The sequence below is a fragment of the Saccostrea cucullata genome, unplaced genomic scaffold, assembly GCF_032062105.1.
Source record: "Saccostrea cucullata isolate Sc308-1 unplaced genomic scaffold, CSIRO_AGI_Scuc_v1 ctg906, whole genome shotgun sequence".
NCBI lineage: Eukaryota > Metazoa > Mollusca > Bivalvia > Ostreida > Ostreidae > Saccostrea > Saccostrea cuccullata.
The window spans coordinates 439773-460285 of record NW_026934443.1 but is presented as its reverse complement, the minus strand read 5'-3'; the positions used below and the strand labels follow the sequence as shown (position 1 = coordinate 460285).

General features: G+C 33.7%; 1 protein-coding gene across 5 annotated transcripts in view; it reads left to right on the top strand.

Annotated features, from left to right (window-relative positions):
• Nucleotides 1-18899, top strand: part of LOC134240738 (uncharacterized) — a 119862-nt gene extending 100963 nt beyond the window's left edge. For 2 of the 5 annotated variants that reach the window (XM_062722823.1, XM_062722820.1), the window contains 6 exons: nt 14003-14146; nt 14265-14396; nt 14560-14610; nt 15735-15852; nt 17684-17786; nt 18577-18899. In XM_062722823.1, coding sequence (XP_062578807.1) covers nt 14003-14146; nt 14265-14396; nt 14560-14610; nt 15735-15852; nt 17684-17786; nt 18577-18894 — 866 coding nt within the window. In that variant the 3' untranslated portion in view covers nt 18895-18899. The remainder of the gene's footprint in view (nt 1-14002; nt 14147-14264; nt 14397-14559; nt 14611-15734; nt 15853-17683; nt 17787-18576) is intronic. The other 3 variants (XM_062722824.1, XM_062722821.1, XM_062722822.1) reach the window with 2 other exon arrangements.
• The last annotated feature ends 1614 nt before the right edge of the window (nt 18900-20513 follow it).

The following is a 20513-nucleotide window of genomic DNA, read 5'->3' as shown; positions in this document are numbered from 1 at the left end:
ACAAGTCAGACGGAAAGTTGCGAGTTTGTATAGATCCACAACCTCTGAACACAGCTCTGATACGAGAATACTACAGATTACCTGTATTAGATGACGTACTTCCAAAGCTAACGAATGCTAAGGTATTTAGTAAACTTGACGTTAAAGAAGCATTTTGGCACGTTCGCCTTGATGAGGAATCGAGCAAACTTACAACTATGATAACGCCATTCGGGAGATACAGGTGGGCTCGTTTACCTTTCGGATTGAAAGTGTCTAGTGAAATCTTCCAGCGACGGTTAGACGAAGCATTATCAGGACTGGAAGGTGTGTTTAGCATTGTCGATGACATTATTATTGCAGGATGTGGTGATAGTGAAGAAGCAGCAAAACGGGACAATGAACTCAAGATGCAGAAAGTTTTCCAGAGATGTGAAGAGAGACATATTACATTAAACAAGGATAAGGAAGAATCCGGACTTCGTGAAATTTCATTTCATGGACACAAAATTTCTAAGGATGGTGTCAAGGTTGATGAAAGTAAAGTGAAAGCTATCCTTGAAATGCCAGCACCGACTGATGTCTCGGGAATCAAACGCTTATGTGGAATGGTTCAATACATGTCAAAATTCCTACCAGACTTGTCGAAGGTATTGGAACCACTACGACTACTTACCCGTAAAGACCAAAAGTGGAACTGGGACAGCAAATGTGAGTCAGCATTTCAGACTTTAAAGCATAAGTTGACAGAAACTCCAGTTCTGGCTTATTTTGATCCTTCAAAAGATGTTACACTGCAAGTTGACAGCAGCAAAGAAGGAATTGGTGCCGTACTACTCCAAGATGGAAAGCCGGTCGAGTACGCATCAAGAGCTCTTACACAAGCAGAGAGAAAATGGGCTCAGATAGAAAAGGAAGCTTTATCAGTTCTCTATGGACTTGAACGCTTTGATCAGTACACTTATGGAAGGAAAGTTTTTATCCATAATGATCACAAACCATTATCTGCTATATTGCGCAAACCATTAGGATTAGCACCTAAAAGGCTGCAAGACATTATGATGCGTTACTTCAGATATGATGTAGAATTCATATTTGAGAAAGGAGTAAACCTTGTTATAGCGGATACGCTAAGCCGAGCTTTTCTCATGACAACGGAAGGAAGTGTAGATGAGCGTCACAGGATTCTATCTGTCTCGACGTTACAAGAAAACGACGTTCCAGATATCAGGATTCAAGAAATTAAGGACATGACTGCTAAAGATTCAGAGATGCAAACATTGGCCGACACCATAGCCAATGGATGGCCTGACAGTAAACAAGATCTTCCAACGAGCGTGCGTCATTACTTTGATTTTCGTGACACTCTTAGCTTTGAAGATGGACTCATCTTGAAAGGTGAAGCAGTCGTCATTCCAAAGACACTTAGATCAGAAATGAAGATGCGATTACACAAAGCACATCTAGGATATGACAGTATGATTAGGAGAGCTCGTGGTGTTATTTTTTGGCCTGGGATGAAAGCCGACATTAAACAGATTGCAGATTATTGTGGAATTTGTCAGGAAAGAAAACCGAGAAACGGTAAGGAACCTCTACTTCAGCACTCAACATGTGAATTTCCCTGGCAACAAATAGGACTGGATTTATTCGAGATACAAGGAAAACACTACATGGTCTCGGTAGACTACTTTTCCAGTTTTATTGAGGTAGATTATCTACCAACAACGACAAGTGCAAGAGTGATTTCATTGCTTAAGAAACAGTTCTCTAGATTTGGCATACCAAATGTTATAATATCGGATGGTGGACCACAATTTAGATGTCAAGAATTTCAGGATTTTGTGAAGACCTGGAAGATCGATCACAAATTCTCATCTCCAATGCATCAGCAAGCAAACGGAAAAGCTGAATCTGCAGTGAAGATCATCAAAACACTGATGATAAAAGCACAGGAGGATGGAACAGACCCGTATGAAGCGTTACTTGAACAACGTTGTACTCCAAGACAGGATACCGGTTTAAGCCCAGCACAGATGATGTTCAACAGAGAGATACGTGCTACACTCCCTATGAGATCTCGAGTGAGCAATGATTTTGGAATAATGAAGTCCAAACACAGATCCAGACAGATTGCCGTGAAGAAATCTTACGACAAAAAAGCACGAAACTTACCTGAAGTCGATATTGGACAGTCAGTTTATTTCCAACACCGGGAAGGACAAAATTGGAAGCTTGGAAAAGTGATTCAAATACTTGGACAGAGAACATACGTTATTGCGGACCAACAAGGAGTCGAATATCGAAGGAACCGAATTCATATTAGACCAACTAAAATACAGACCCATATTCGTGATCAATCTCCAGTTCGTGATGAACCAATCAAGAAACGTGAACTCTGTGAATTTCCAAAACCGTTTAGTGGACCAAACGAGTCTATATCTAGCAAACAGATACCGGTGATTACAGGCTCGAATGAACAACATTGCGTACCAGACTCGATTTCAGAAACTGTCGTCAACAAGCCTCATAAGGATATTACACCAGATACTCGTGCAATGCCAGTATCGCGTGAACCGTCATCAAGGATCCGTAGGAAACCAGCATACTTGAAAGACTATGTCCAAAATTGATTGAGATACTGTTTAATTCTATTTGATTATTTTGTCAGAAAGTTAATTAACAGTTAATGATCATTTGTTTTGGAAATGTTCAGTTTAATTGTTTATACAATGTACATCTTTCTCAGAAGGGGGGATGTTGATGTATTATGATCGGGCTCGGGATGCTTGCAATTTGTTGTTATGTTTACACGCCATACTTGAATAAACGTGTTCATCTAAGAAGTCATGTTTCATTAATGATTAGCCCTGATAGGCATATCAACAAGTAGAAACCGAAATTATTAAATAAAGAAAAACGAAATTATTAAATAAAGAAAAACAAAATGATTTATCAATAATTTCATTTTTCTTTACATATTGATTTAATTTTTCTTTATATATTAATTTCGTTTTTGTTTTTTAATAATTTCGTTTATCTTCATTTAATAATTTCTTTTTTTCTTTATATATTAATTTCGTTTTTCTTTATATATTAATTTCGTTTTTCTTTATTTAATAATTTCGTTTCTCTTTATTTAATAATTTCGTTTTTCTCTATATATTAATTTCGTTTCTCTTTATATATTAATTTCGTTTTTTCTTTATTTAATAATTTCGTTTTCCTTTATTTAATAATTTCGTTTTTCTTTTTATATAAATTTCGTTTTTCTTTATTTAATAATTTCGTTTCACTTTATTTAATAATTTCGTTTTTTTCTTTATTAATTTTATTTTTGATTTGCACTATTGGGCTTCCGTAAAAAATAGATTACTCGAATAATTAAGAAAATATAGATTATTGCACCTTTTCAGGCAATTTTTAGATGTAGTTGCTGCATAATTAGGAAATATTTTGTAAAATTTTAGGTGTAAATAACAAGAGCTGGATACCACTAGCAGGTATGGATAAATGATGAGGGGAATTCCCATTTCTATTTTTAGTATCAGGTGGCTAAATATAGAAATGTCTTTGAGTATTAGGAAAAATGGCATTTTTGTTCTAATAGGAAGCTTCATATAAAAAGTCTTAACAAATATAAAGCTTTCTATAATATGTTTACAGAATGTACATGTGTTTATACAATAATGCTACAATATTGAGGATGGGTTCTTGCTTCATTTTAAAGCAACAATGGTCTAAACATAGATTACTCGAATAATTGAGAAAATGTAGATTGTTGCGCCTTTTTTAGGCATTTTATAGATGCCATTGCTGCTTAATTAGGAAGTAAAGCGTAAAATTTGGGATGTTAATGACACAAGCTGGACACCATTAATCGGTGTGGACAATGGTTGAGGGGGTTTCCCAATTCTATTTTTAGTATCAAATGGCAAAATATAGATTTGTCTCTAAATACTAGGAAAATAGGGCAGATTTTTGCTAATTCGAATCTTCCTAGAAAATGTCTTAAATATAAAGCTTTCTACAATATGCCTTCGAAATGAACACTTGTTTGTACAGGAATTGCTACAATATTAGGACTGACCCTTTTTTATAGCAACAATGGTCTAAAAAGATTCCTGGAATAATCGAGAAAATATGGGTTATTGTACCTTTTCAGGCAATGTTGGAAAGAAAAATCAATGTTATACCGTTAGTCGGGAAATTTTTGCTGTAAATAAATTTTTAGCAAATTTGCGAGTTCATTGCATTCGCAAAAATATTTTTCTAAAAAATAAATTCCAAATAAGAAAATGTTAACAAATCAGTGGTTATTCGCAAAGTTTTGATACGTAAAAATTGATAAGCACCATTTTGACCTGAATTGGCAAAATAAAATCGACGTAAAAAATTCCAGATTTACAGTAGGCGTTGTGTAACCGAAAAATAATTCCAATCCATTTAGTGAAATGCACACTATCTGAACGTGGGGCTCTCTTTTCTATTTATAGCACATCCACTTATGTATAGCAACTTCTCAGCAGAAGAAGAAAAATGACAAAGGATTAACTCTTTACAACTTACAGAATTGCTATGCAACGTACATTGAATCCTCGCATCACAGAAATATTACTTTACAATTTCCCTGCAAGCACTTTATAGCGGGGTAAAAATTTCTCTAAAGTTTAGCGTAAATAATATTCTGAAATAATATTTTACTTAGAAAATAACTTTTCTTATTTTATGAGATTCAAGCAAGTATAAAATAGTAGGAATTTGGCAATAAATTGAAGATTAAATGAACTTTTTAAAGTGCGTGAAAATTGCGGGGAAACGGTAAATGCGTGATTTTGCGTTAAAAATAGGAAATGGTATATGCGTTAAAATGCGTGACTGCGGGGAAGGGTGTTAAAGGAGCTTCATTGATAACATATTTACGAAATATACTGCTGTATTCAACATGTTCAATATGTCATGAGTATAATAAAGTTTTCCTAGTAAAATAATTATGTGACTGATAAGTATAAACTATATGTAATATCGGTAGTTACCGTTAACTAACAAGCATAAAAACAATGATGATATTCAGTTCTACTTATATTTGAAATATGCGAAATCAATGAGGACTTCCAGTTCTATTTATAGAAACAAAGAACAAGGTACAGTTTCAATACAAAATATTTAAAGCTCTGTATTTTTCTAATATATGAAAGTGATATAGGAAATCAAAATTCACTCTTTTTGAATCATAAGAATTCCCTGCAGTAAAAATACACAAATCGTTTTTCTTATATGACCTCCTAAATGCTAAATGTAACGTCATTAACTTGTGTATTTTCCCGTATTTTCTTAAAAAGTTGCAAAAAAGCCAATTTCACAACTTTTTAAGAACATTAAATTTTTAGGGCACAATAAAGCTCAAACCGTACCTTCTAATAAAAGAGACCAGAGGGCATCAACAGTCATGAGAGTAACCCGGTAACAGATCAGTGAAATGGCATTTTAACAAGGTCTTGTTATTAGAGATTAGATTCCCTAGTTTCTCCTCTTTATGGTGGCATATTTCTGCCCCTTGTGTGCAAGTTATTTTTCTATCAAATATGTCGACATGCAAGATAGTTATGTCAACATGCAACATAACTATGTTGACATGCAAGAAAATTGCAATCAAATAAATATTATAAAAAATCTTCAAAAATCTCAAATATTGCCCACATGTGACATCAAACATGCTACTTATTTATGTTAACATGCAAGATAAATATGTTGACATGCAACTTATTTATGTTGACATGCAACTTAGTTATATTGACATGCAACTTAGTTATGTTGACATACGAGATTAATATGTCGACATGCAACTTATTTATGTTGACATGCAACTTATTTATGTTAACAGGCAAGATGAATATGTTGACATGCAACTTATTTATGTAAACATGCGACATATTTATGTCGACATGCAACTTATAAGTTGCATGTCAACATATTTATCTTGCATGTCAACATAACTAAGTTGCATGTCGACATGAATAACTTGCATGTCAACATAAATAAGTTGCATGTCAACATAAGTAAGTTACATGTCGACATAAGTAAGTTGCATGTCGACATAACTAAGTTGCATGTCAACATAAATAAGTTGCATGTTAATATATCTAAGTTGCATGTCAACATATTTATCTTGCATGTTAACATAAATAAGTAGTATCTAGCATGTTTGATATCACATGTGGGCCATATTTGAGATTTTTGAAGATTTTTTTATAATTTTTATTTGATTGCAATTTTCTTGCATGTCAACATATTTATGCTGCATGTTGACATATCTATCTTGCATGTCAACATATCTATCTAGCATGTCGACATATTCGATAGAAAAATAACTTGCACACAAGGGGCAGAAATATGCCATAATATGTTTAATGAGAAAATCCCTATGGTTGGTACACGTATTAACAAAAGTCCTTAGATACTCTGTGACAATTTTGACAAAAAATGACAAGAGGTTCTGGAAATATGGTGACTATCAAAAAAAATGCAGACCACAGAAACTGCCATATAGAATACGTTCTTTGAGTCTTCATCTAAAAAAATTAAAAGTCTTTGGACAAAATAAACTTGTAGATGAAAATACAGGTACATTGTCAAAGACTAGAATTAGGACAATCAGGAATTATTTTACAGAACAATTGAAAAGGTTTTTAAAGTTTTCCTAAAAAGGGCATAAATATCTATATTTCGCCACGTGATACTAAAAATAGTCATAGGAACCCCCTCAACCTTTTTTCCATACTAGCTAGTTGTGGCCAGCTACTGTCATTAACATCTCAAATCTTACAATATACTTCCTAATTATGCAAATATATTTATTTATAGGTACATGTTACTAAAAATAGGAGCAAAAGCCCACTTATGTTTTTTTCATGAAATGATACTACTTATTCCCAAGTATGATAACCCATGTAAGATTTGGGAAATTTCCGCGGACAATTTTACTTATTTAGCCTCAAAGATCTTTAAAAATTCCAATTTCCCCATTTTTTTAAATTTTTAGAAACCATGTCAGTTTGCATGACCTTTTTCTTACAGGAAGAATATTTCTAGAATAAATGATTATATGCTCTGTGTACCTTAAATGGATCCGTCTCCATGGCAACCAATTCAATGGATCCGTCTCCATGGCAACCAAGTGCACGTGTGGAACTTCCAACACCATATTAACTAGTTTTGTACCAAGACACACCTATGGTAAAAATTTCATCAAAATCCGAGACATGTCGTTTCCAAGCCCTATAGTAAATCCGTTGGTGCTTACAGAGAATGCGTGTTTAAGGTTCTGTGATAATAAAACAGATAAATTAAAATGAATTCAATTTTAAAAAGATCTCCCTTTTTACTCGTTTATTTTCCGTTGATTTCTCATAGTAGGTCTTAGCAGTGCTGCGAAGTTTGCCAGTTGAAAAAACTATCTGACTTATCGATTCGTAAAAAAAGAGGTAATATATAGAAGTACATATTTGTTAGAAGTTGATAAACTTAGTTGTAATGATTATATGGGGACTTTTAAAAAGAAATTTTCTTGTTTTTTAGGCAGGGGGACTTGTTTTAATGATCTATTTAAAAAAAAAGAGAAAATTGAAAAAAAAAATAAAAGTGATACCGAAACATATTATACATACATGTACTTATATGCAATCAATTGTAAAACGATCAACTAAGGACTGTCTACCACGATAGCTGTTACGACTTCAACAAAAAGATGAAAAGTTAAGGTCAAAATCAAGTAAACGAAAGGTACCTACAGATACGAGGGTTGTCCAAAAAGTTCGTGGACAATGACGTTTTTGTGAAAATAAATGGTTCTATATAAATCTGTTGTATATCAAAACATTTCTTATGAAAAAACAACTCAAAATGATTCAATTTTTATTGATGGAACTCAATATTTTTGTAAAAATCGGGGTCTTTAAAGGTCGTGGATAGAGCGCACGGACCAAGGTTAAAATGACATAAACTCTGATATAAAGTGTTCGGATTAAAATTATTTTTTTGTATATAAGACAAATCAAAAATTAATAAAAATTTTATGCAACACAAAAAAGAGGCTATAATCATTTTATTATATCTTAAGTAACGCTTACTATATAGACAGTACATAAACTAAACAAAAACTCTAACAAATACGTGTCAAAACTCGACAAAAAAATGACGTCAGCCGTTCGCACGGGGCAGCATCTGATTAAAAAAATAAGTTTTCCTACGGTTGAAATGACGCTTAAGACAAAATATTTGTTAAAACAACTAAAATTATTGAAATATACTTAGTGTATCAATTTCAGATCGGTATGTACGATTTTTCAACAGTGTGTGCAAATGCGATTACTCTACAAGAATTTAAAAACACATGAAATTTACTGAAAATGGAGATTTCTATTTATGACGTTGTTATAAAACTAGCGCAGCGTCGGACTGGGCTGTGCAGTTTGTGTATACAAACTGTTTATTTAGATGACGCTCGTAATTTTTTGTGTATTATTTTGAATTTTAAAAATTAAATGAATTATAATCTATACATAATGATTATTGCTAGCACTTGGATGTGCATTGGGCTTAAAATAGAAATTTAGCGTGTGTCCATAAACATGTGTTAAGTCAAAATCCAAATGTTTGACGTTATAATGAAATTAGCTTAACGTCAGACTGATCCGTACGCGCTATCTGCGATGTTTAAAGACCCCGATTTTTCCATAAATATTAAGTTCCATCAATAAAAATTAAACCATTCTGACTTGGTTTTTCATAAGAAATATTTTGATATATAATAGATGCATATAGAGCCATTTATTTTGGCAAAAACGTCATTGTCCACGAACTTTTTGGACAACCCTCGTATATCCAATTTAAGAAATCAATTCCTGAAATGATGCTTCAGAAGTAAAGCCTGGTCAAATAAGGTGTTTCGGGACATTTTTTGTCATTTCCAATGAAAAATTAGGGGAAAAAGTCATGAATATGGGAGTTTTTTTAATATCAGACATAGAAAATGTATCCAGATTGCCTACAGTCTTACAGTAAAAGGTAATGTGTAAGCTCTGGGCCTCTTCTATAAAATAATGTCAAATTCAATATAGGTATCAGAACTAATTTTCGTGTTATTTCAATTTGAATTTCATCAAAATACTATATTTTCTACATAATTCTATTATAGCACAAAGTACAGGAAAATGAAAGTCGAAATAGATTATGACGTCATAATGGATATAGCACCAAAGAATTAGTCTAAAGTCATTTACTTGATCTTGACCTTAAGTCTGGGGAAAAAATAAATCTCATTATTTCTGAATATCTGTGTAACTGGGTGATGCGCAGATTAGCCCTATCCTTGGACAATAAATATTTTATATTGTTACAAATCAAACGCAAAATTGGCGTAAGTTGCATTTACGTTTACACTTTGAGTTACATTTTGAGTTACGACCTTTAGTAAAACTGGAATGAGAACTTGTAAAAGCCAGTGTAAGAGTTATTATGTCAGGGGCGTAGCAACAGGGGGGCCAGGGGGGGCCTGGCCCGCCCACTTTTTTTCCCAACCTTACTTATACTGTAGGAAATGTTAATTGAAAACCTGGTTGGCCCCCCAACTTTAGTGATGTACCGAAAATGAAGCATTAGAATTGGTACTGAAAGTAGTTAACACTGAAAAAACGTAAGCCTCTACCCCTACCGCATCCCCCCCCCCCCCCCACCCCACGAAATATGATTTTCGACTTTGGGCAACTTTTTCTTTTTTTTTTTTTTTTGGCTTCTCAACTTTTTCAGGTAAGTAAAAAAAATTTAAAGATCCAAGTGACCATCAGTTGGATATTCAAAATATCCAACCGACAGGCAATTGGATATTCAAAATATCCAACTGCCCATTGGATGGATATTTAAATACCCAACTGAGGTGCAGAAAACATAAAACAATGAACAAAAGAGATAAAACAATTTTTAAAATGTATTTCCTATGCATATGAAAAATAATTACTCCAAATTTGCCACACTATTAGAATTAATTTCCAGTGCACACGGAATTACCGTAATAACTTCAAATTTATTGTGTTTCAAATGCACTTCCAATGCTCACAGAAATAACAATTCCTTCGAATTTTTCACACTTTTAGGAATGTTTTCGGTCTTAAATCTTGAAACCATCACCTTTAAACACATAAACACATTTTCACCTTGAATCTTAAACTGCATCACCTCATATTGCTTAATATTATTTCAGGGTCAGTCATCCGTAAATCCCTTCAATTTATCCGATATTCACCCCTGTTTCATTCTTTTCCGGCGTACTTCCGAGAAGAACTTGAATAATTGACAGCCCATCTACTTTTCGACACCATTTTGATTGAAGATCTTGATATGGATTTTTTTACAGCAGGTTCAGCATAACAGTTTAACACCGCCAATCTTTTTATCTGTTTTAAAGCACTATTACAAGTATTTTCCGAATGGTACTCCATAAGAATTCAACATTTTTCCTCAACAAACCATCATCTTATGATTTGTAATGACAAAATCCAAATCTTTTATAAAAATCCTGCAGTTTTCTTCAGCTTTCAGGTCAAACGTATCCATAAGACTATCTGAACCTCTGTAATTTATATTCATCATGTTCATTTGGATTTAAAATAGTCTTCATCTGATTTCATGACTGTTCAGTACAATGAAAAGGCTTAAAATGAAATCAGCAACATGTAGTTTCATGCTCACTAGTCAATGAATAAAAGGGGTGATCGATTAGGACATTGTTTTGTGTCACGGTTGGATATTTGAATGGGCTACATCCTATTGTATTACAGCAAGTAGGATATTTGAATGGGTGAATGTTTCTTTGGGACCCAAAGTAGGGAATTTTTTTAAGTAAGATGAATAACTCGATAGTGTTGAATAGTTTAAAGAAAACATCTCCTCCTCGGGCCATCGGCCCTCGGAGAGAATGCTTTCTCTAAACTATTCAACACCATCTCCTTATTTATGCTACGTTTACACTATGTTCCCGGCAGCCGCGGCAATCACGTTTCAGGCCACCGTGGAAAAAAACGGGGCGGGTGTGAGAAAACTTGGGGCAACGGGATGGGCAAACGTAACTCATCGCGATTGCCGTGGATGCCGTGCCAGATTTTTAAACTGTCAAAAAATTTGCCACGGCGGCCACGTTAATTTGTTGCAGATGTGAAACTTAGTAGGTCGTAGTAAAACCGAATAAACGCAACAAAACGCGACAGCACGTAATAGACCGTAACGGAACCGCAGTGGGACGGGAAAATGTATATTTCCATTCATCTCACGGTCCATTCACGTTTTGAGACGTTTTGCTGAGTTTAGTCCGCGTTCTGTCACGGCTAGTTCACGGTTGTTGTCCGTTTTATCACGTTCTGCCACGTTTCATCACGGTCTTCACCGCAAACTAGGGTGTATGGTAGCCGTTTCCTCGCGTTCAATCGCGGTTCGTCAATGCATGTTACGGTTTATGGTCCCGGTGCGTTGCGTTCTACTACGGTCTGACACGGCGCACGCGGTCTGGGAGGAAGCATATAAAAGCCGGGCACTGCAGAGAAGTTTCATTATGGATCCATATGGATCTCCGCCTTCTCATCCGTCTTATTCGTCTCATTCCTAGTTGCTGCACTCCTGCCTTCCCTCTCTGTAATGCTACGTTTACACTATGTTCCCGGCAGCCACGGCAGCCCCGTTTGCCCGAAACGTAGTGCGCCGTGAGATTTTGGTTATTTTCCCCCTCTATATCAAAGTCTTAACAAGTTCTTTTGCGGTCTTCTACGGTCTTCTACGTAATCCGTGATGGGCCGTAGGAAGAAGTTGCCGTGGTGTGCTGGAGGCTCCACGGCGCACCACTGTTCTGCCACGTATGCCAGCATGTTCCCCCCCCCCAGGTCTCTTACGTTCTGATAGGTCCCCTCTCGTTTCTCGCGTTCTTATGAAGTTCTTATACGTTTCTCACGTTCTGTCAAGTCTTTCAACGTATGAAATATGGACGCCGGGAAACTATGGATCACGTTTGTACCAGAGAAGGTCTCCTAACCAGAAACAATCATTGTATCATGACCCTTCGAAGATAAAACATCATGAATTCCCAAGACGAAGATTTTATTTTCGCGTGTTTGCTGGGTGCATACCTAAAATCACTTCGTCAAAATGAAGTGAACCAGAAGCAGTTATGCTACGTTTACACTATGTTCCCGGCAGCCCCGTTTGCCCGAAACGTAGTGCGCCGTGAGATTTTGGTTATTTTTCCCCTCTATATCAAAGTCTTGACAAGTTCTTTTGCGGTCTTCTACGGTCTTCTACGGAATCCGTGATGGGCCGTAGGAAGAAGTTGCCGTGGTGTGCTGGAGGCTCCACGGCGCACTACGGTTCTGCCACGTATGCCAGCACGTCCCCCCCCCCAGGTCTCTTACGTTCTGATAGGTCCCCTCTCGTTTCTCGCGTTCTTATGAAGTTCTTATACGTTTCTCACGTTCTGTCAAGTCTTTCTACGTATGAAATATGGACGCCGGGAAACTATGGATCACGTTTGTACCAGAGAAGGTCTCCTAACCAGAAACAATCATTGTATCATGACCCTTCGAAGATAAAACATCATGAATTCCCAAGACGAAGATTTTATTTTCGCGTGTTTGCTGGGTGCATACCTAAAATCACTTCGTCAAAATGAAGAGAACCAGCAGCAGTTACAGAGAGGGAAGGCAGGCGTGCAGCAACTAGGAATGAGACGAATAAGACGGATGAGAAGGCGGAGATCCATATGGATCCATAATGAAACTTCTCTGCAGTGCCCGGCTTTTATATGCTTCCTCTCAGACCGCGTGCGCCGTGTCAGACCGTAGTAGAACGCAACGCACCGGGACCATAAACCGTTATCCCTTACTTAGAGCGCTAGCACGGAACGCCAGAGTCCCTGGGTTCGAGTCCCGGTTAAGACATGACTTTTCACCACCTGTGACATTTGGCGCCTAACGACCTCAGGAAGATAGTTTGATTTTTGGGTTCGACAAACACATATGCATGTTGCCCTCGAACTCCGTCAATAAATGTATAATATTGTCGGTATGCCCTACAGCTCAAAAACCTAGTGATTGAGTTCAAAGTTTACAAATTTTATTTGATAAAATTTATATATTCATTACGTCCTTCTCGTAGCTTAGCGGGGACCTTGTTCTGTTTTAAGTATTTAAGTTTGATGGAATTTCATGTAAACGAACGATTAAATAGTTTTTGGTCTTTCCTTCACATTGCATCTACTTAGCAATATCTTGCTCACAACATTACTGTTTTCTGGAAATGTTCTAAATAGGGCAAACGCCATTGTTTAGCATGATTTATTTTTGTAATACCCGTATCAATGAACATGAAGTCAATGATTTGTGTCCTCAAACAACCTTAACTTACACTGAGGTGTAGTTTTGGTGATAGCCTTTAAAAGAATAAATTATCTGCATTTCCATATATTTCTTGTATAAAATAGAGAAAATGCATTAAAAATCTTGTTTTAAATCATTTCTTCGATCAAAAGCTCTCAATATTTCATAATTTGATTTGAGTCAGGTCTGCATTGAATGACCTCTATGCCAAAATTTACGCAACATTGGTACTTAAACGGACAACTTTCGAGAATTATTCTACAGTGTTTCAGATAATTAATTTATGGTTCAGAATGCAAATTTGAATAATTAAGACAAAGCTACGATAAAACAACTAACGAACATTTATTTTAAAATGTGTTTTTTTTTTCAGGATATTTTTCTTTTTTCAAATCTTTTATTATTCTTAATATATCCTTTCATCTATATATCCAAAGAATCGATGAGCATTTAATTTACACGTGCATCGTACGGCATTTCAAAGGTTTTAACTGGTACACAATGACAGCAATAATGTTTGCTTTTTTAAAAATCTTTTTTCAACTTAAATGTGATATTTTTCAAATTATGAAAAAATGACTGTATTTATTTGTTACTCTAACTTGTAGAATCGAATTTTGATAATGTATGTTTTTACTGGAATCAAACGTGCAAAGACTTAACAAGAAAGTGTAGTATTGTCAGCAATCAAGACGTTGGGATATGCGTTTGCAAATCAGAATATTTAGGGTTTGGAGAAAAATGCTTAGAAGGTTTGTAACTCTTCCAATAATATTTTATTGTTTTTTTTCCAAATATGGTATGTTGTTTCAATAATTAATGGCAATGAAGGATTACATAAATGAGAGGGTTTTTTATGAATACAATTAGGAAACCTTAAAATTAACCAGACCTGTGAGCGATATGAACAGTGCACTGCTGTACAAGACTTGGAATGTCAGAATGGAACATGTATATGTCGAGATGGGCACGTACCTGTTAATGAGACTTACTGTAAACCAGGTAAGTATAGCATAATTATAAAAAAATATTAATATTGGATATTTCTTTCATAATTCGTTTGTAAAAAGACTTAGATACATGCTCCACATTTGAGTTTTCTATTCACATAAACTATCCAATTTAAAATTATATATTAATTATAACTTCTTAATCATAATTTCAGTGGAAATAAATGAAAATGACGTAGCCAAAATGTTTTTAAATCAAGAACAAGGTTAGTACTTTCACTTCACTTCATAAATATTTAAACACTATTATAATTTGAATATTTCTATGGTTAATACAAAATATCGTTGTATCCTTACACGGGAATTAGTTTGTGTAGGATGTAACTATAAGAATGGTTTACTGTAAATTATTTTCTAACGATAATTAGATTTTCTTTTATGTTTCTTTTGTTTTGATATCTAGCCCTTAAAATATTAAAATAACACTCACACAAACTGTACATTGGACAATCTATCAATTGCATAAAAATTGATGGTACAATAATTTGATGTTCATAAAGCTAAGGGGGAGAAAGAGATCTAGATTAAATAAAAAAGAAAACGTTAAACAGCTTTTATTCACGTACAGGAATTATCTGTGAGTTTTGTAACCTACTTTTGCTTTAGAGAAAATACAAAATAGAATGTACGAAATCCTGAAGAAAAAACTTCAAAATCAATAGAATGTTTAACAAGCTTTTATCCTCATGTGTATATGCTAAAATTAAAAAAAAAGATGATTTAGATCCTTTCCGTCTTCCAACGTTGGTCAACAGCTGCTGCTTAATTTAAACGAAAATTTATAATTCAAGGTACATGAATGACTCAATTTTTAAACATTACACATTTACAGTCGTAACTAATATTGTTTGGTTGTTTAATTAGTTGTAGTTCTTAAATTTATTTTGCCCTTGTTTTTATAATTTCTTAACGTTTTTCAATTGAGTTAATGTAGGTACGGGGATCGGATCCGGAGAACCCAAAATTTTACAATTCCTATGTATCGTGATTTTAATTACTAATGGTAACTTAAACGCTATATCTATAATATAGAAATCAATTGTTAACCTTGTAGTAGACACCGAGAGATCAGACATATTTCAAAGCGGTCCAGATTGTTCTCTTAAAAACTGATAATAAACTTCAAACTGAACATGTAAAATTCTACATACGTGTATGTAGTGTTTGGTAGTTTAATAGAAGTTCTTTTTTCTTTGTTTTGTTATGTTTTGTTTTGTTTTTGTTTGTTTCTCTGTTTCCTTTGTTTATGACTTCTTCACATTTTTTCTTCCCCCCGAGGAAGGGATAGGGCTTCTAAAATAATTGACGGTTTATATTTTCAAATTTGTAGCAAATGGTTTGGGAGCTACAATAGGAGCTGTTTTCGGAGGCTTCTTTATAGGAGTAGTATTAAGTGCCCTCATTACATACTTAATATCCAGAAGATATATGGCCAGCATACATAAACGGTAATTTTGCTCCTTTTTTACATTAAGTTACATTGATTATTAATATCGGTTATTTAAATAGCGTATACGCAGACGTTAAATTTTTTTTGATAACTTCACATTGTACATCTAAAATTGTGGAGTTTTATTTAATTTTCAGTAACAAAGACAACGACATTCTTTTCATGCTTATGGCCCCTGAGTATTTCCCGGATTATACTAGTATAAAAATTTTTATATTCTACTGATATTTTTGTTATAATCAAGATATAACGTGCGAGACTTTTGAAAAAATAAATCTTATATAAATGGAATAATTTCCCTGAATATTAATAAACAATATAATAAACGTTTTAATTATTCCAGTCCTAATTTCCTCTGTTAATTCTTCAATTCTTACCCGTTTTAAATCTCGTTTTATAAAAATCTGAATACTGAAGGATATGGAGATAACAAACTGTATTCAATCTCAAAGTCCATAAAACAATACAAAAAAGAGGCAGAGCAATACAGGCCTCCAAAACATCAGAAGTGGGCTCAGGTGCTATGGAGGAGTAAGCATCCCCTGCTGACCGGTCACACCTTACGTGTGCTCCTTGTCATGATCAGAAAATAACAAAAAAATCCGTTGTCAGTCAGTTCAGGGTTAAAAGATGGACTAACAATAAGTATGAAAAACGTCAGTCTGTATTTGACTTAATGATCAATTGTATTTGTTGACAGAGTCATTGTATTGACCATATTTTCTTAAAAAGTTTCCAATTTATTTTCTACAATCTTTATGAGCTTGTCTTTATAAAGGTATGCAGGTCATTATCATGGGTCAAATATTTTATGGAAGACAAACTTTTTTTTCTTATTGTCTTTCAAATGAAGTCAATTTCGAAAGAAATGATAAAAATTGATGTAAAAAGTTTACAAACAATCCTGCAATATGTTAATATTTTTATGGAGTCTTTAGAATGGTAATACCGTATAAGTAGAAATTTTAGCGAGGATTTAATTTTGGCATTATTAGCGAGGTTGACGAGATCGCTAAAATTGAATATCGCTAAAAATTAATTGCATTTCTTTTGCTATAGTTTCTTTAATGTGCATTTTAAAATCGCTAAAATAACATCTCGCTAAAAATAAATTAGCAGTTTTTAAGGACAAATCGCTAAATTTGCGACTCGCTAAAATTTCCACTTATACGGTATTTGAGAACAAACAAGTAATTAGGAATCCTTTCGACACTAATAAAACTATAAAAAAAATACACAGAAAATGACATTAATTTAACCAGGTCAGGAAAGAGTTGTCTCCTCTAATGTCTGCATGAACACTGCGCTGCGTCTGTTTCCCCATCAAACACCTCTCGTTAACGCTTAGATTTGGACTTTCTAGAAAATTTCCCGGACTTTGTTCTGTGCACATGGTACATGTTTACAATAACTACAATTTCCGATTTAATGAAATTAGAACCAAACACGCAAATTCAGGAAAATATGTAGTGTAACTCTTTTATGAGAAAGATAAGAAAAATTGTTTGTGGTATATATCCTCAACCAAACTTTACGCTCAATACTAAAAAAAAGGAAGAAACTGTGTTGTGTATTAATGAAAATATTGAAACAGTTACTATAATACAGTAAATGCAGAGTAGAAATATTAGACATCAATTACTTCACAAGCAACACAGTTCTGTTCGTTTTGCAAGGCAACATTTGTTTCAAGATTGGTCCTCAAATGTACACTTAGGCTAAGAGTTTAAATATCTTTAAATCATCACAGTCTTATATATTTTTTTTATTCTATTATAATAATTTTTAATTTTTCAAAAGTTTTTTTTTTCTTCTATTATATCAAATAGTGACGAGATAAGTATAAAATTTGACAGACATAGTGCCCACATTGCACCAATATCTGAAAACAACCCGAGTCAATCAGCAAAAGTTACGGAACAGACGTATCAGGTATTCACAATGTATATTGAATTTCATAGGAAATTGTAATTTACATGAACAATTCTGTTATTTCAGGATTACTTGCAGGGGGAAAACTTGAGCAGAAGAAATTTATAATTTATTTAAAATGTGATATTTATCGTATTATATGAAATACATTTTGAAGATTCTAATGTAATAGTTTGTGATCAATGAAAATAATGTCTATGAAGACTTCATTTAATCAAAATATTGAAATGAACTGTTAATGTTTCTTAGGACTGGAAAGTCCAAAAACCTTAGTCATTTTATTTTTTGTATTCATGTCCGTAACATAGTAGGGGTTTTATTTTAGTATTTATCCCTTTCATTAGCATGCTACTATTCATGAACTACCAAAGCTTGTGTTAGCAAATTTAAGATCAGCTGTTCTAAAAGAATCTTGTATCTAAAAGAAAATTTAGGTACAATAGCAAAATATTTTGAGAGATCCGACTTAAAAAATTATGCTTTAAACAATGCTGTGGTTTGATGAAGTTTTTGCTGCTTATTCAGATGTTAAAAAAATCTTGTACACTTTAATTGCAATAACGTTTGGAATCTTGATTCATTTGCTTTTCTTCTCTACAATTTATCACAAGTTGTCAAGTGGCTGCGTAGAATTATTGTTCATCAAAAGTTTCAAGAATAGTCATTCAAATTAGATTTTTTTAAACTGATATTTATGATTATTTTAAGTTTATTGCCAGTTTTCCAACATTTTGTAAATGCATGTCCTCATAATTTACTGATGCATGCAAAATAGTCATTTATTTTGTAGCGAAAGGTCGTTAATGTTCCACCCTACTCTCCGTCTATGGAATCCCCTACGTACAGTAACGTTAAAGAGGCTAAAACATCAAAGATGAAAGAAGAAGATGTCTACAACCATCTTCACGAAAAAGAGGATGAGAAAACGGAGAACGTATACAACCATGCTTCTTGTTCCTCTGGTCAGACTACGGAAGACGATTACGGCCATTTAAATGCAGGACGAAGTAATGAGGGGGTTGTCTTACCTGAAGACGATGTGTATGCTCACACGGATGCGGCCAATAACGACAACTATTTTGTCCTTGAAAATCAAAGTCAAATCTGAAGCAAAAAATTTGCATTTTTTGGGGGGGGGGGGGTTATATCTTTCTAAATTAAAATGTTTCTATTGACTTTGTAGTGATAAAGACTAATTTTCATGGATGTTTTGTACTACATGTACCTTAAAGAAATGTTTATACATTAAAATATTTCTGAAGAAACTATAAGAACAGATTATGAAGACCATTTTTTGTAAATTTAAATGTTCATTTCATTTTGTTCTTATTAAATTTATTTTTAGAGAAATATAGTTTTATTGACTTAATATTTGTATTGCTTAAAGACCCATTTTTTATTCATTTATTTTATTAATTGTGTTATTATTTTCAGAACTTTTTCTTCAATATTTATACTTTATTCAAATTTATATTCACATTGTGCATCAATTTTGTCAATTGTTTCCCTGTGTATATAAAAGTAGCATCAATTAATACAAAATTAGCTATTAAAAAACACTTTCATGTTTTCGAAACATTGCGTTTCATCTTGATTTACTTTATAGATTTAAAAAAAAACACTCAAAATCAGCAGTACTTTAACGAAAATAGAACCGAACAAGTTAACTTCTGAAGATTTTGCAAAATGAACACGAAGTAAAAACAAGTGTTTATGAAATTTCTGTGTGTATACACATGTATGTTTATAAAAGATTTTTTTAAAGAAATCATCTTGCTTCTTTTATCTTTAACACATCATTGTCTTCAAAATGTTTATACATCCGGCTTGAAAAGTGGTAGGGTACATAGCGATCAAGTTGTCTATCCGTCCTTCTCTCTGTCCACTTATAACGCTCTAATCCGCACCTCCTGCACCACTGAATGAAATTTAATGAAACTTTCACAGAATGTTTGTTACAAAGTGCAATTGTGCACCTCCTTTTTGGATCGGACACATATTTTGGGCTTCCCAAACATTGACCTGCCATTCTTTCTATAATATTGAAGGGTACCAATCTCTTATCTGGAAATCTAGAATTACTGTGGGATACCACTGAATAAAATTACATAATGCCATTATTACATAATGCCATTGTGCACCTCATATTTAACTGTTTGCTATGACGATTTTTTCGGATATTCCAGAGCAAAACATCGACTTTGTCTTTATAAAGGAATTGGAGGCAGGGTACCATTTAGTGGACTCAGTGCTCACAGTTCTTAAATTTTCTATTCAATTTTCAATTGTCTATTCTATTACTAAATGTCAAAAATATGTATTAGCACAATTTGAATTTAAAAGTATGTCAATACATAATTACATGCATATAAGTAATGTATTTGCTAGTTAGATTTTTTTATTAAAGATCATTGACATTGAAATTGTTTTGTGTTTATGTGTTTTATAAGAAGTGTGTTAAAATGGATTACATATGTGTTTCTTTCTACAATATATATTAAATGTATATGATATTTACTTTTTATCCATGAAGAGCAATGTTTCTAACAATAATAAAGAATATTTTTGAGGAGATAACGAATAGTATCCGAGCTCTAAAGTCCATTAAATATTACATAAAAGGGGTGAAGATGACAAGGACCACCAAAAAATCAGAGGTTGGATTAGATCCATTGAGAAGCGACAATACTATACCAGTCACGATAAGAACACATTGGAGATAATGTT